Below are 14,913 nucleotides of genomic sequence, written 5' to 3' on the forward strand. Positions count from 1 at the left end.
CCCAGGCTTGGTAGCAGAGAACTGGATCAGAAATGGAGCAGCCAGGACTCAAACTGGAGTGCCCGTATGAGACGCCAGCATGGTAACTGGTAGCTTAGCTGACTGAGCCAAAACACCCCTGCAAAAAGATCTTGGGGTCCATTCTTTTTTCCTTCCATTGGAAAGTCAGATATACAGAGCACCTCTTCTGTCCACTGATTCACTCCCCATGCAGCTGCAATGGCTGGAGCTGAGCTGATCTAAAGCCAGGAGCTCAGAGACTCTTCTTGGTCTCCCACATGGGTGCTGGGTCCCAAGGTCTTGGGCCGTCCTCGACTGCTTTCCCAGGCCACAAGCAGGGAGCTGGATGGGAAGTGGAGCTGCCAGGATTAGAACCGGTGCCCATATGGGATCCCAGTGCGTGCAAGGTGAGGACTTTAGCTGCTAGGTTACTGTGCTGGGTGCCATTAAACGATGTATGAAAAATGTTTATTATCAAAAAACTGCATAGATTAAAAACTCCAGTTTTCCATTGTTGAATTTGTTACCTGTATGTGAAACAGGATGTTAATGTGATGTGTAAATATAGGTAAAAAGGCAATAGTTGAATCAACTGATTAACCAAACAGAAGAACAGAGAACAAGAGCAGATAAGACAAATAATAAGGTAAGCTTAATCAAATTGTAAATTACTATACAATTATATTTAAATATCCTTTATAAGTGTGAAAATAATATACTCAATGGTGTAAGAGAGGCAGAAATGCTTCAAAGTGATACCTATGTCATGATCAAATAAGTTTATCCCTAAAAACAAAACTTGATTTTAATAGTCAAAAAGCAGCATATTTATCCTAATGACATGAAGCAGAAAACTATTTGCTAAATCGCCCCCGAGCAAAGCAGGAATAGAGGGCAGCTTCTGAAATGAGTCAAAGGCCTTCATGGAAACCCTGTCACAGACAACACAGCGGTGAATTACGGGGAGCCTGTTTGTCCATGGAGTCCACCAAGTACAGACAAAAAGATACTGTGTGTGTCCAGCACATGCAGACTCTGGCCATCATTTCCTCAACAGTGTAGGTACCATATAACTATTACAGGTGTAAGTTTATAAGATTTGTGCATCCCCAGGAATAGTGTGATCCTGGAACCAATCCCCTGTGGATCTCAAGGGGTGACTGACTGGAATGCCTTCTTCCAGGAGTGGAAACAATAGTGTTGACTAGACAAGGGAGCCTAGCTCATGAGATGAGAAGAAATAAAAACCGTCAAGGTTAGGAAGGAAGAAGTATTTTCTCATGCAGAAAATCAGAAGAAGTCTTAGCAGAGCCCTGGGATGTTCACCTCCACTGTGCACATATGCAATTGGACAGTGCCTATGGGAACATAATGTGATCTCCATATTTTATTTTGTGGCGAAGATGAAGGGATTGTTTTCAGATATGAACAGGATTCCACCCGTGATGAACGTGGGAGAGAAGCTTGAGCCCCGATGAGACTGTGGCTCTAGTCAACAAGGTGACTGCAGCATTGGGGGAAGGCAGCAGGCCCAGCTAGGCCAGGCCCTGGCTGCTGAGCCAGGCGCTGCAAGGTAATAACCATATGCTGCTGCGTAATGCTAAATTCATGATAATCTGTTACAGAATAATTTCCACCTAGTTTGAGAATTCAACAAGCTGCTTCTCTAAGAATTTTTATAGAATTGCAAAGAATTAAGAGTTGCCAAGGGCTCAGCACAGTAGCCTAGCAGCTAAAGTCCTTGCCTTGTACGTGCTAGAATCCCATGTGGGTGCTAGTTCTAATCCTGGCAACTCTACTTGCCATCCAGCTCCCTGCCTGTGGCCTTGGGACCCAGCACCTGCATGGGAGATCCAGAAGAAGCTCCTGGCTTCGGATCGGCTCAGCTCTGGCCACTGTGGCCACTTGGGGAGTGAATCAGTGACGAGAATCTTCCTCTCTGTGTATCTTGCAAATAAAAACAAACCTTTAAAAGAGAAAGTCACCAAAACAGTCTTGAAAAACAATGACAAAGTTGGGTTAATTCCTGACTCACACAGCACATTCATCAAGATAATGTGGATTGGGAGCAAACGGGAGAGGCCGCAGGAACAAACCCACTTTAGGCACAGCCGATTTTCTGCAGCCCCCAAGGCGTGCAGTGGAAAAGGAAAGGATTTCAACAAGTGGATGTTCGATTGGATCTCCATTTGAGCGAAGAAACCCTGAACCCACATTCAAGATGGATTACAGATGTAGACTATCTAGAAGAAACAGAAAAATATACTTGGCTTGGGGATTGGTAAACGTTTTTCCAAGCTAGTCCACAGAAAGCAATAAACAATTTAAAAACTGATCATTCTAATTCACCAAAGAATAGTCCCTTCAAAAATACCAATCAGAAAGGTCAGAGTAGGAAAAAAATTTAAGTACCAAATATCAGAATTGGTATCTAGAGAAAAGGAATTTAACAATGCAAAATGACAACCCAGTGCCAGTGGGAAAACCGTACTCTGCATACAAAAGAAAGAAGTTGGACCCCTTTCTCACACCATACACAAATGCTAAATGAGCTAAAGACCTAAGGTACTAGTGAGAAGTATAACATTCCCATAGTCCTCCTGATAGCGTGTCAAGCCATGATTATTTTCAGATAAAAACACCAGAAGCACAAGCAACCGAAGGAGAAAACAGATTTCATCAAAAACACTTCTGTGCCTCAAGTATTTGCAAACATCAGATCAAGTGTATTTAGCATACATAAAGAACTTGCAGTTCAACAAAAAGACAACCCGGTTAAGAAGTGGGTGGGGTGCCTGATGTACTCAAGTCTTCCAAGTGGTGTGCATGCTGTCAGCTCAACCTCAGAAGTCCTTAGAGAAAGGCCTATTCAGGCCCACAGGAGTTAGCACTTCCCATGTGCTGGGATGGCTACACTCAAAGGCAGGCAGGCAGTTGGCACATATGTGGAGAGAAGGAACCCTTGAGCGCTGCTGATGGGGCTGTCAGATAGAAAATGAATCGTGGATGGGCCCACTGGGGCCGCAGCACTAGGTAGATCTGCCTGAGATGAGGGAGGCTGGGGCCAGCTCACATGCAGCTTTGGGACAAAAAGCCATTGGCAGTTTTAGGAGGGGAACCAGATAACTGGAGGTAGATTGACAGGACTTGCTGCGAGCTCTTAGGGGGAGATGAATCAAGGTGACACCAAGGGTTTCTTTCCTGGCCAGCTGGCCATTTGCTCATCTACCATTTACTGCAGGAGGGTAGACTGTGTAAGTGAGTGGGGAAGACATAGGATTGTATTTTAACCAGGTTAGGTTTGAGATGCTGTGTCGCAAAGTATTCCCACTTCTTAAGTAAAAATCTCCAGTTTCTAGCAGGGTCTTTCCCAGCTGGAGAGTGCATTTCCTTGCCTGCCTGTGTGGTATGAGAACAAGAGGTCAGAGGCACTCGGCCATGAAGCCGAGTGTGCTCTGTGGGCCCTGGTGTCCTGGGAGGCAGGTGGCTGAGCTGGCTCTTACCTGCAGGCTGTTCACGGCTCCACCTCTGTGTACAGGTACTGGGTACAGTCTGAAAATTTTTTCAGCTGAGTAGCATTTAACCTCTCTGAGCACATCGGGCATGTGTTTTCAGTATTTAACATGCTGTTTGGGGAAGAAAATGGAGAATGAATTGAATGTTCAGTTTTGGGTCAACTTAATGTGAAAAACTTTTTTAGCTGTATCTCTTAACACATGTTCACTGTGCAACTTAAGAATTAAGTATCTTAGGGGCTGGCATTGTAGCATAATGTGCGGGTTCAAGTACCAGCTGCTCCGTTTCCCATCCAGTTCTCTGCTACTGTGAATGGCGAAGTAGCAGAAGATGGCCCAAGTCCTTAGGGCCCTGTATCCATGTGGAAAACCTGGACAAAGCATCTGGCTCTGGCTGTTGGGACCATCTGGGGAGTGAGCCAACAGATGGAAGATTTATTTGTGGATTTTCCATCACCCCACTCCACTCCATCCCTTACCCCATAACCTTGCCTTTCAAGTAAATCAGCCTTTGAAAAACAAAAAACTCTACCAACAGTCAGGAAGGTGGTTCTGGAAGGCGACTTGGGGCCTTAGGCATCGTTAGAAACATGAGCAGACAGGGAGACTGTAGAATAAAAGGCCCATTTTTGGATGAATCTGGGCGAATCAAAGGTCATGCACTTACATCTTAAATTCTGAGTACAGGGCAGGGAAGTCACAGTGTGGGCACACCGTCCAGTCATCTTTCAACATGTGTCGACCCTGGAAACAGTACAATTACAACTGAAAATCATCTTTATTTTGAACCCTCTCACCTGTATTCATCACAGCAGCTCAAAGTACAGCTGAAAGACCTCTAACTGGGGCAGTGGTGGCTCTCTCACAGGTAGGTAATGGATTGAGAGGACCTCATTGCTGCATCTCCTTAAAAACCAAACCTCTGCTAGTCCAGTGGCTAACAAGCAGCACTGGCTAAGTGCTGCAGCTTGCCAGGTGTGGTTGCAGGGGCTCAAGCCGGTCACCATGTGTTGCTGTGTCTAGGCAGGCACTGCTACTTGGGAACCGAGTTGCACCCCTGGTACGGTTGCTCTGCCTTGCTAAGAGGCAGAAAAAAATCCCATGTGAGCCCAGGACTCGGCTCCCCACGCCTGCCCACTGCCCTGCAGCGCCTTCCCTTGGAGGACTGTGCTTTCACTTGGTCACAGTTATGTGCTTAATGAGGCAGAGACTCTGCAAATAAGATCATCTCATACGTGAAGGCCCTGTAGGCATATATCCAGCAAAAAAGGAAATTATCAAAAACTTACAGTCGCAATGCAATATGGGATGTTATTTTTACAACCAGGACAGAGGAGCTCACACTCTGGGAGAGGAAATTCACAGAAAGGGCATGGGGTCACGGCCTCCTCCGTCTCAGATGTGTCGGGTCGCCTGCGGGCAGGAAGTGCATGTCATTAAAACACTTTATTGCCTCAGGCATGGTAAGAAAACATATTTGGCACATGTAGCAAGCTCACCTACTTCTGCACAGACTCTCAAAAGATCCGAGGGACTCAGATCCGAGGGACTGGCTTTCCACCAGCCCCTGTCCTGGCTCCAGGGAGGAGAGTACTTGAGACACGTGTTCAGGGTCTACCTGCAGTGTCGTGGGAGCAGGAATTCACTGCACAGGTGGTGGGAACTTCAGGGTGGGCCTGTCTCCCTGTGCTGTCGGAGGGCAGAGCTTGGCGTTTTTCTTACCTTTCCTTTTTGTGTAACTGAAGTGGGAAGGGTCATGCAGTGCTGTCCAACAGACTGTAGTTGATGAAAACAGCCATACGTGAAGTCAGGAGGTCCCAGCTTGGACCATTGGGCAAGTGGCGAGATCTCTTCCCTAAGCCACGTGGGCCTGAGCCCTCAGGGTCAGTGGGATTTTCTAGTTCCCGTCTCTTCCCACCTCACTGTCCATGCTAGCAGGTTTGCTGGGCTGACTGGGTGCGGGGAGCACGCATTTAGCCTGTGAGGACAAGGGCCTGGGGCTGGATGGCAACCCCAGCGCCTGACGAGCCATCACTGCTGCCTTCCGCAGTCTGCAGCTGGCAGGGAACTAGACTACTGGGCTTCTGCTACCCATGTGGGAGCACTAGGTTGAGCTCCCAGCCCCGACTGCCACACTCAGGGATGATGGCAGGCAGAGGGAGCCCTTCAGGGTCTCTCAGATTCTCCCAAGAACTTTCTGTGCCTTCTTATCCAGCTCAGAGTCCTGGGTCCAGGAAGCGTTGGCTTCCCCTTGCCGTTTTACCAGTGCCAGCAGTTCCTTGGCTAAGGTCTGAATCCCCTCATGGAACTGACCAGGAGGTACCCCACATGCCACCCCTTGTGAACAAGGGATAACTCCAAACTAACACACTGGTTACTGTTCCTTCACCGCTTTCTGCAGTGAGACAAGTGTCATGTTTGGAGCCACCCAGGATTTGGGGGTGACCTCTGCTGGCACTGAGCTGCTTCTCATGCAAACACTCAACTGATTCCTCCCCCTCTGTGCAGAGCAGCAGCTGCCACCCTTGGCCACAGGACTTGGTATCCACTGTGCACTGTGGCAAGCAGCCAAAGGGGGTGGACGTCCTAGGGGCAGTGCTGTCCTGACAAACCAGGCAAAGGCCATCTGTCCTTTCATGGGGGTGCGATGCAATGCATGGGAGTGCAGCAGCTGTTTTTCTAACCACGAGGAGTTGTCATCTGGACAGCAGAGCCAGAAGGGATGTGTGTGTAGGGGCAGCAGGACACGGGAGCACCAGTGCTGGACTGACTTCTGGAAATCCCTGCCTGTGGGAGCCACTGTTAGGGGTTTGCTGCTGGTGGCTGAACACCCCCCCCCGCCTCCAGCCGCGCTCTCAGGGTGCCTGCCCCGCAGCAGTTCACTGAACAGCATGGTGGCCCTGGCCGGCCCTGCCTACCTGACCATTGCCTCAATCTTCTTCTTGTATTTCACGTCAATCTTGTTGCGGTACTCGGGCCTCATGAGCATAGCCGCAAAGCTGAATGCCGAGTTCCTCAGGCCCGCCCGGTGGCACTTGATCACCGTGGACGTCAGAATTGGCACAATATCTGCAACACGGAGATGGCAGAGTGCACACTGTCCCCATCACTGGTGACGTTGTCCCCAGTGTTGTGGGCCTGGGACCAGGTGGAAAACAGGGCCATGGGCTAAGGATCTGTTTGAGCAGGGCAGCCAGGCTATCTGTTGATGGCCAGGCTTTCCCAGGGGACACCGTAGGCTGCCCTCTGCCACGGGGACTTGCTGCCTACACTAACTCCTGTGTCTACACCCTACAAGCTGCCTCCCACACGGCTGAGCTGCAGCTGACAGGACCAAAGACATGGATTCCTCGGCAGCCTCCTGACACTTCATGAGGTCAGACCCCCAAGCACATGGCCACCTCCCAAAAAACCCCCGCTAGCTGCCAGGCTGCTGATGGGAAGGCCGCAGCGGCAGCAGCAGCCACTAGAGGGGCTGGCCTGGCCACTGGCCTCTTGGGCAGGGCTCTGGGTATATGAAAGTCATTTTCCTATAGTGACAGAGTATAGAGACTGACAAGTTGTGATCAGGCAGCCAAGCCTGGCCCCTGATTTTTTGCATGGACTGGGAACTAAGGTCTTTTTCATTTTAAGTGGCTGAAAAAGTTTTTAAAAGGAATATCTGATAACATGTTAAAATTATAAGAGGTTCAGATTTCTATATGCAAAAACCAAGTGGAACGCAGCCTTGCAGCAGGGGCCATCTGGCCCACGAGGCGGAGGACACAGAGCATCTTGGCCTCTTAGGAAAAGAGCTGGCTGCCCATGTCAGGGTGGGGACGGAACTGATTCCTCTGCGATGGCTCCCATGACATCTGAGTGAGGGGCCCTTGTCAGGTGGCATCCCACTGTGGCTGAAGACACTGAGTCAGAACTCTCGGCCCACAGCCTGATCCTGGGCAATGGCTTCTGCCCCCAGCCCCAGTTTGCTAAGTGTGACCCAGGGAGACAGTAGCAGGGACACTGCCTGCATGGAAGTAGCCACATGGGCCAGCTGGAGACAGCCATCCTCCCGAAGGCCTGGCACGTCCAGCCTGCAGCTTGTACCTGGGAGCTGGGATTTGGGAAGGTTGTGGTCATGGACATGCTGGTGAGTGGCTCTGGGCACACGTGGGGTTTCACAGTGACCCTCCTGGTCCAGGCCTGAGGGGGTGTCTGTATGCTCAGCCCTCAGTGAAATCTGCTGAGGCTCATGGAGACCCTGGAGGAAGTGTGTGTGTCCCATGTGATGCTGCTGTGGGGGACTTCGGGAAGCCAGCGACTGTGTGCGGTTCTCTACAGACCTCAACACTCACACCTTTTCCTGCACTGACCCCGCTCTCATTGACCTGTAGCATTGCTATGTCCTGAGCTTTGGGAATCCTCCTTGTAGCCAATCGGTAAACCTGGAGTGGCCTTGACCCTGGAGGCCACTGCATGGGGCGTGGCAGGGAAGACTGAATGGCTTATGTAGAGGGGCTGGCCAGGTTACTGGGTACAGATCTCTTAGAGCGTGGCCGGGGAGAGAGGCGGGTGGCATGTGCTTGGCACAGACTACGTACGTGATGGGAACTTGCTGATGTTGTTGGCCACTCGGATGAGCATGCGAGCCACTTTCATGTGATCTCCGGTTTTCACGTGAATCTGAAACAAATCCAAGATTTCATTCCTCTTCAACTGATTCTTCGATTTCATTCCAGACTTTGACTAATCCCTATTCATGCTTTGTACCCTGCAAATAAACAACTCCTTGATCAAGGCCTACAGCAGGATCCTCTCGAGGGTCTCATGGCCTCTCGTGGCTGACCCCCTGGGGACATGTTACTTCCCTCCCGCCACAGCTGCTGCCGGGCTCTGTGGCTGCGGCCCCTGCTCTACGTTATTCATGCCACTTCGCTATGGACTTAGGCTAGGGACCCTCAGAGTTAAGTAGAAAACCAGTTTAGCATTAATATGGGAAAAGGTGTTTTTACCCAAGGGGAAAATGTTGAGAAATACTTAAGTCAGAGTCTGTCCTTTGCAAATATTCATAAGGATGTGTATGTGCGTGTATATATTCATGTGTAACATTTATGAAAATTACCTATACAAGTATTGATGTTATGCAATTGCATGATCTGTTTTGATTCTATTGAGAATTATTAAGAAAACATACAGACAAATATAATCTTAATCCCAATTTGGTAAAAAAAAAAAAAATTGGAAGATATACACATATGCATTTATAGCTGTGTAGAAAATAAGGTATTCATTTTACCTGGGCACTAAAGAATGAATTTATTATACTTTCCTAAAATCTATTTTCTATGCATCTCTTTTATAGAAGATATAAATTAAATAATATTAAAGACAGTGCAATTTTAGAGGTGCCTCTAATTTAGAACTTATCAAGTCACAAATCCAGGATAAACACCGTCTTAAGCAGATCTCTCTCTGGCCTCAGAGACAACACATCCTCAACAGGGGGCCTCCGTTTGGCCCTCAGGCCCAGGCCTGCCCTGCCGGCCTCACTCCTCGGCCTCCTGCTGGCCTGGAACCTGCCAGTGACTCCCAGCGAGCAGGGGGTGGCCGGGACATGCCCCGGGAGCCTCACCTTCACCAGGATGTAGCTGTGCAGAATCATGAGGTTGGTGGCCATCTCGGCAGGGATTTTGATCTTCTGCGCCTTCAGCTCGGCGTACATACTGAAGAGGACGTCGTGTGCGTTCCGGTAGTTTCCTTGGGAGAAGGTGGGAAAGTGACGTCACTGCGAAGCCCTCATCCTGCAAGTGGGCCTTGTGAGCCCTGGGGTTGGCAACACCCTAACCACTGGTTCTACCAAGCGACCTAGCAGTTTATCCCGTCCCTGTTGACTTTAATGTCCAGGCAGGAAAGCATGGCAATGTCCTCCTAGACCTGCCACCTGGCCCCACAGTCACATCAACATTGACTCCTAAATTCCGCCTCTTCCTCCTGCTTGGGGCCAATGCTTCAAGCCCCTTTCCTGTGCCCTTTATCCCAATATCAAGAATATTCTTGGGCCTGACGCGATAGCGTAGTGGTTAAAGTCCTCGCCTTGAGTGCACCGGGATCGCATATGGGCGCCAGTTCTAGCCCCAGCAGCTCCACTTCTCATCCAGCTCCCTGCCTGTGGCCTAGGAAGGCAGTCGAGGATGGCCCAAAGCCTTGGGACCCTGCACCCATGTGGGAGACCTGGAAGAAGCTCCTGGCTTCTGGCTTCGAATTGGCTCAGCTCCAGCCACTGCGGCCGCTTGGAGAGTGAACCATCGGATGGAAGATCTTCCTCTGTTTCTCCTCCTCTCTGTATATCTGACTTTCCAATTAAAATAAGTAAATAAATCTTTAAAAAAAAAAAAAGTGTTCTCACCCTGAGTCCGCGCCTCTGGGTCTTTCCTCACCCCACTGAAACCAGAAACGTGGCATCAAGGGCAAGTTCCCAAGCGCAGGACCCAAGGCTCTCCTCAGCCCCAGCTGGCCCCGGCCCTCCTGCCTTCTCCCAGCTCCCCGTCGCCCTGTCTCCGGCTCTCCTTCCAAGTACAGGATGGCTAGAGCCCATGTTGGCTTCTCGGCTCTCCATCCTCCAGCTCTCCTGAACCCTCGCACCCTGACCTGCCACCTGCTTGGGAAGCCGCTTCCTCCTCCAGCACCTGTCGTCCTCCCTGAGAGCTCTGAAGTGCCCTGGTCTCCCATGAAGTCAGGAACTCTGGCGGGCAGGATGGTGGCCTTCTGTCTCCGTACCCCATCTCCTAGCATGCTTCTGACACACAGTGGGTCTGACACTAACACCGAGCCAGATGAAGTGAGGACTTCTGTAACAGCATTTCCCAAAGCTGTGCCCGTTTGGAGGAATGCCTGAGAGCGCATTGGCTTGCAGCATCCAGCGATTCCTGGTGGATTCCCTTACTCGGGGGTCATGTACAGACATGTGGGTGAATGGAGCCATCCTGTACTTGGCTCCCACGCACTGTAAGAGCCCGCTCTGCAAGAACACGCTCCATTCTCTGCCAGCTGCCCCCATCTCATATTGCGAATTCAGAGTGAGAAGAAAGTGCTAACAGCCTGCAGGGGGATGCTGGGGTGGGGGAGGTCAGAGGTTAGAGCAGTAGGAATGGGCTGGTCCCTACACCCCTGTAACATGGAATTCTAACTAAGACCAGGAAGCTGTCCTTGCCCCAGTCTCTTGGGAGTCAAGCATATCTAGATTAGAAACTCGCTCCTCTTCCTCAGGCGGACAAAGGCTCGCTCCCACTGCCTCTCCCGGGGGAGGAAGGCAAACATGCAGGCCCACCTGCGGACTGCTCCTCCCGGGCGATGATGATGGCGGTGCGGGCGGCTTCCTGGTACTGCTTCATGGCCATGTACAAGCGGAACAGGTACTTGGCATCCTGGCACACACGGCATGAGAGAAACATCACTGTTGGTGGCAAGGATGGTGTCACCCACAAAGCTGGCCTTCCGCAGCCACTGGACATTGATACTGACTGGAAGCCTCACACCCACCCCAGGGAGAAGGCACCATTACTTTTCTCATTTCAGAGAAACGAGCACAGTTGCAGGCGGGCCGAGCCAGGATTTGGACCTCTGAGATCTGGCTTTGACGTCTGGGTTCCCAGAGTCTCCCTCACATGCACAGACACTACAAACCACCTGCCAACTTAGCAAAGTTGCAAAGCATTCATACCTCTGCACATTGTTTTCTGAGGCCTCAGTTTTTCCCCCTGTCCCAACTCCGTAGTGTCATACATTTGATTCTGGTTTCCCAGACGATCAGAATCAATGAGCACCGATAGGAGGAGGACTGCGCCAGGCCAAGGTCAAGGCAAGTGGACCTAGCTAACTCCAGCCAGTCCTCTCTGGCTGTGATGGTCTGCCGCTACTTTCCTTCAAACAAGTACTAAGTCACTCCTCAGTCAGCGTTTCCTTACTTCCTAAAGCAAAATGCTCCCGCTGGAGAAACAAATGGTGGCTGGGGAAGACCGGCATCTGCACGCGCCTGGCTGTTTCACAGGGGGTGGCCTCTGCTTAGAGACAGGCTATGCGAGCTTCTCCAGGAAGCAGGGTCTGTCTGGAGCGCTGTGGCTCCTTTGAGAGAGGCGGCCGTGATGGCGGGCAGCTGGAACCCTGGCTGTGCCCTGCGGCCTGGGGGAGCAGCCCCTGCCGTACCTTCGGCATGCCGTCGCTCTCCCCCATCAGGTGGTCTATCAGCTGCCGCGTCAGCAGCTCCTCCTTGGCCCGGCTGACCTGTTTAATAGGAGGAAAGCACCAGAAAATTCAGCCATATTGTACCTTGCAGGGAGACGGGGAGAAGCCCAACGGAGGTCTGTTAAGCAAACAGTAAAAAAGAAATCTAAGTATTTATGTAACACACTAGGAATATGCTACAGGCTCAGCATCTTCATTTGTAGTCTCCGTCAGTCAAAACCCATAGCACACACACACATGCAGTACACATCTCAGCCTTGTTTCAGTCAGAACTTTCCAAAGATGAGGGCCTCAAGCCACTTCCTGTCTCACGCCCTCCCCGGCAGAGTTCCCTGGGGAAAGGCACTCTTTCCCAGGCCACAAGCTGAGAGCTGTATCAGAAGTGGAGCAGCTGGGACAGGAACCGACACCCATGAGGGATGCTGGCATCATAAGGCACTGGGTTAGCTTGCTGCGTCACTATGCTGGTCTCAGCTGCTCCACTTCTGACCCAGCACCCTGCTGATGCACCTAGAAAAGCACCACATGAGAAATCTGGATGGACTTCCTGGCCTTGGCCTGGCCTGGCCCTGGCTGTCACATCCCTCTGGGGAATGAACCAGTGGATGAAAGACCTCTTTCTCTCTGCCTTCTCCCTGTCACTCTGTCTTTTAAATAAACAAACAAGCCTTTAAAGAAAAATCAGTAAGGTCTACAAGTTACATGTGCAGCAGAGCAGGGAACAGATCAGCAGACACCAGGGCAGTGGCGATGACTGACCCTGCAGGGTGGGGAGGCGCTTGGCTGCAGGGATTTAAGCATAGTGTGTGGCCTGTGGGTGCCGCTGCTGTAGGAATGCTAAGCTTTCACCAGTCTGTGTTGTTCCCACTCTCGCCACTGTGGTCAGGAAGGGACCCAGGACTGACACAGCAGACAGAGCTTGTTAGAGCGATGGTTGAAAGCAAGGGCTAGAGGGCAGATGTCAGTGCTACCATCTGCTCCCCATGTGACCTTGGGAAGGTCACTCCTGGGACTTGACAAGGTTATCAACCACAGCTAACTCATGCACTGTTGTGAAGACTAGGTAAGGTTAACTGAGGGGTTTAGCTGGGAGGCTAAGTAGGTAGTGTGGCCAGACATAGCAAATAAAAAAAAATGGGATGCCTGGTGAAGTCTGACTTTTCAGAGAAGCAATGAGAACTGTTCAGTCTAAGGAAGTTCCATGGAAAATCTGGCACAGCTACCAGTGGAGTCAGCACTCAGCAAGTCATTATGATTTTTATTACCAGCAACAATAGCCGCTGCCACTAGGGTGAGCTGAGCTAGCACGTAATAGATGTGCTTAGCAAGAATGTCAGGGAACAGTGACCCCAAGGGCAGAGGAGCCATTGAAGGGGGACTGAGGCCCTTGAGAAGTAGCAGGAGACCTGAGCCGTGTTCCCAAGTGTCCCGGCTTCAAGAGAGATGCAATACAACAGTGTCAATTGTCCCTATAACATGGAGTAGCTTGGAGACCGAGAAGGGACTTCTTTACTGGGCAAGGAATCTGCAGGGAGCTTTTAGAGGAAGTTGATGGGGTGGGAAAGGCAGAGCAGGTGGAGGGATGCTAAAGATGACCTCAACACATCTTTGTGACCTGCACCCACAATGTCCCAAAGGTCACTCTGGCTTAGGACTTGCTGCCCCATCGCTGCTTGGCCTTTTGGCTAAGATCAAGTGTAGGACTTGCTGCCCCTATGCTCACCAGGAAGACACTTCAGGGTGAAGGAGGGGGAGAATGTCTGTTTTGAAGATGTTCTCAAGTAATTAAGGGTGGAGAATCAGCAGGTGAAAGAGCGCACAGACGTTGAGAAAATACAAGTTATAAACAAGGAGACTTTTTAAAGAGAGAAATCCCATGATAGAAAGGCATGGATGGGGCCCGGCGCCATGGCCTACTGGCTAAGGTCCTTGCCTTGAACGCACCGGGATCCCATATGGGCGCTGGTTCTAATCCCAGCAGCCCCGCTTCCCATCCAGCTCCCTGCTTGTGGCCTGGAAAGGCAGTCGAGGACGGCCCAAAGCCTTGGGACCCTGCACCTGCGTGAGAGCTCTGGAGGAAGTTCCTGGCTTCTGGCTTTGGATTGGTGCAACACAGGCTATTGTGGCCGCTTGGGGAGTGAACCATTGGTCGGAAGATCTTCCTCTGTCTCTCCTTCTCTATATATCTGACTTTGCAATAAAAATAGCTCTTTAAAATAAACAAACAAAACCACTGGGTGCCTGCAGCGCACTTGGTGCTCCTTGTATAAAAAGGTTAGGTCCTTGACCTAGAGCAGCTCTACATGTGAAGAGGTTAGCTCCAGCAGTCAGTGGGCTTCGGGTTCTGACAGCTCTACATGTGAAGAGCTTAGCTCCAGCAGTCAGTGGGCTTCAGGGTTCTGACAGCTCTACATGTGAAGAGGTTAGCTCCAGCAGTCAGTGGGCTTCGGGTTCTGACAGCTCTACATGTGAAGAGCTTAGCTCCAGCAGTCAGTGGGCTTCAGGGTTCTGACAGCTCTACATGTGAAGAGGTTAGCTCCAGCAGTCAGTGGGCTTCGGGTTCTGACAGCTCTACATGTGAAGAGGTTAGCTCCAGCAGTCAGTGGGCTTCGGGTTCTGACAGCTCTACATGTGAAGAGCTTAGCTCCAGCAGTCAGTGGGCTTCAGGGTTCTGACAGCTCTACATGTGAAGAGCTTAGCTCCAGCAGTCAGTGGGCTTCTGGTTCTGACAGCTCTACATGTGAAGAGGTTAGCTCCAGCAGTCAATGGGCTTTGGGTTCTGACAGCTCTACATGTGAAGAGGTTAGCTCCAGCAGTCAATGGGCTTTGGGTTCTGACAGCTCTACATGTGAAGAGGTTAGCTCCAGCAGTCAGTGGGCTTCGGGTTCTGACAGCTCTACATGTGAAGAGGTTAGCTCCAGCAGTCAGTGGGCTTTGGGTTCTGACAGCTCTACATGTGAAGAGCTTAGCTCCAGCAGTCAGTGGGCTTTGGGTTCTGACAGCTCTACATGTGAAGAGCTTAGCTCCAGCAGTCAGTGGGCTTTGGGTTCTGACAGCTCTACATGTGAAGAGCTTAGCTCCAGCAGTCAGTGGGCTTTGGGTTCTGACAGCTCTACATGTGAAGAGCTTAGCTCCAGCAGTCAGTGGGCTTTGGGTTCTGACAGCTCTACATGTGAAG

The 14,913-nt window shown here is 50.8% G+C and overlaps 1 protein-coding gene across 1 annotated transcript in view; it reads right to left on the reverse strand.

Moving 5' to 3' along the window:
* Positions 1 to 3,473: 3,473 nt before the first annotated feature.
* The window catches only part of WDR19 (WD repeat domain 19), a 61,176-nt gene continuing 49,736 nt past the window's right edge, over positions 3,474 to 14,913 (reverse strand). Inside the window, exons 29-36 of the mRNA XM_004579323.3 lie at positions 11,697 to 11,774; positions 10,822 to 10,918; positions 9,127 to 9,251; positions 8,096 to 8,177; positions 6,434 to 6,584; positions 4,805 to 4,928; positions 4,183 to 4,259; positions 3,474 to 3,626 (exon numbers count right to left, since the gene is read on the reverse strand). Of these exons, the coding sequence (XP_004579380.3) occupies positions 3,515 to 3,626; positions 4,183 to 4,259; positions 4,805 to 4,928; positions 6,434 to 6,584; positions 8,096 to 8,177; positions 9,127 to 9,251; positions 10,822 to 10,918; positions 11,697 to 11,774 (846 nt within the window). The 3' untranslated portion in view covers positions 3,474 to 3,514. The remainder of the gene's footprint in view (positions 3,627 to 4,182; positions 4,260 to 4,804; positions 4,929 to 6,433; positions 6,585 to 8,095; positions 8,178 to 9,126; positions 9,252 to 10,821; positions 10,919 to 11,696; positions 11,775 to 14,913) is intronic.

Source organism: Ochotona princeps, chromosome 11, assembly GCF_030435755.1.
Source record: "Ochotona princeps isolate mOchPri1 chromosome 11, mOchPri1.hap1, whole genome shotgun sequence".
NCBI lineage: Eukaryota > Metazoa > Chordata > Mammalia > Lagomorpha > Ochotonidae > Ochotona > Ochotona princeps.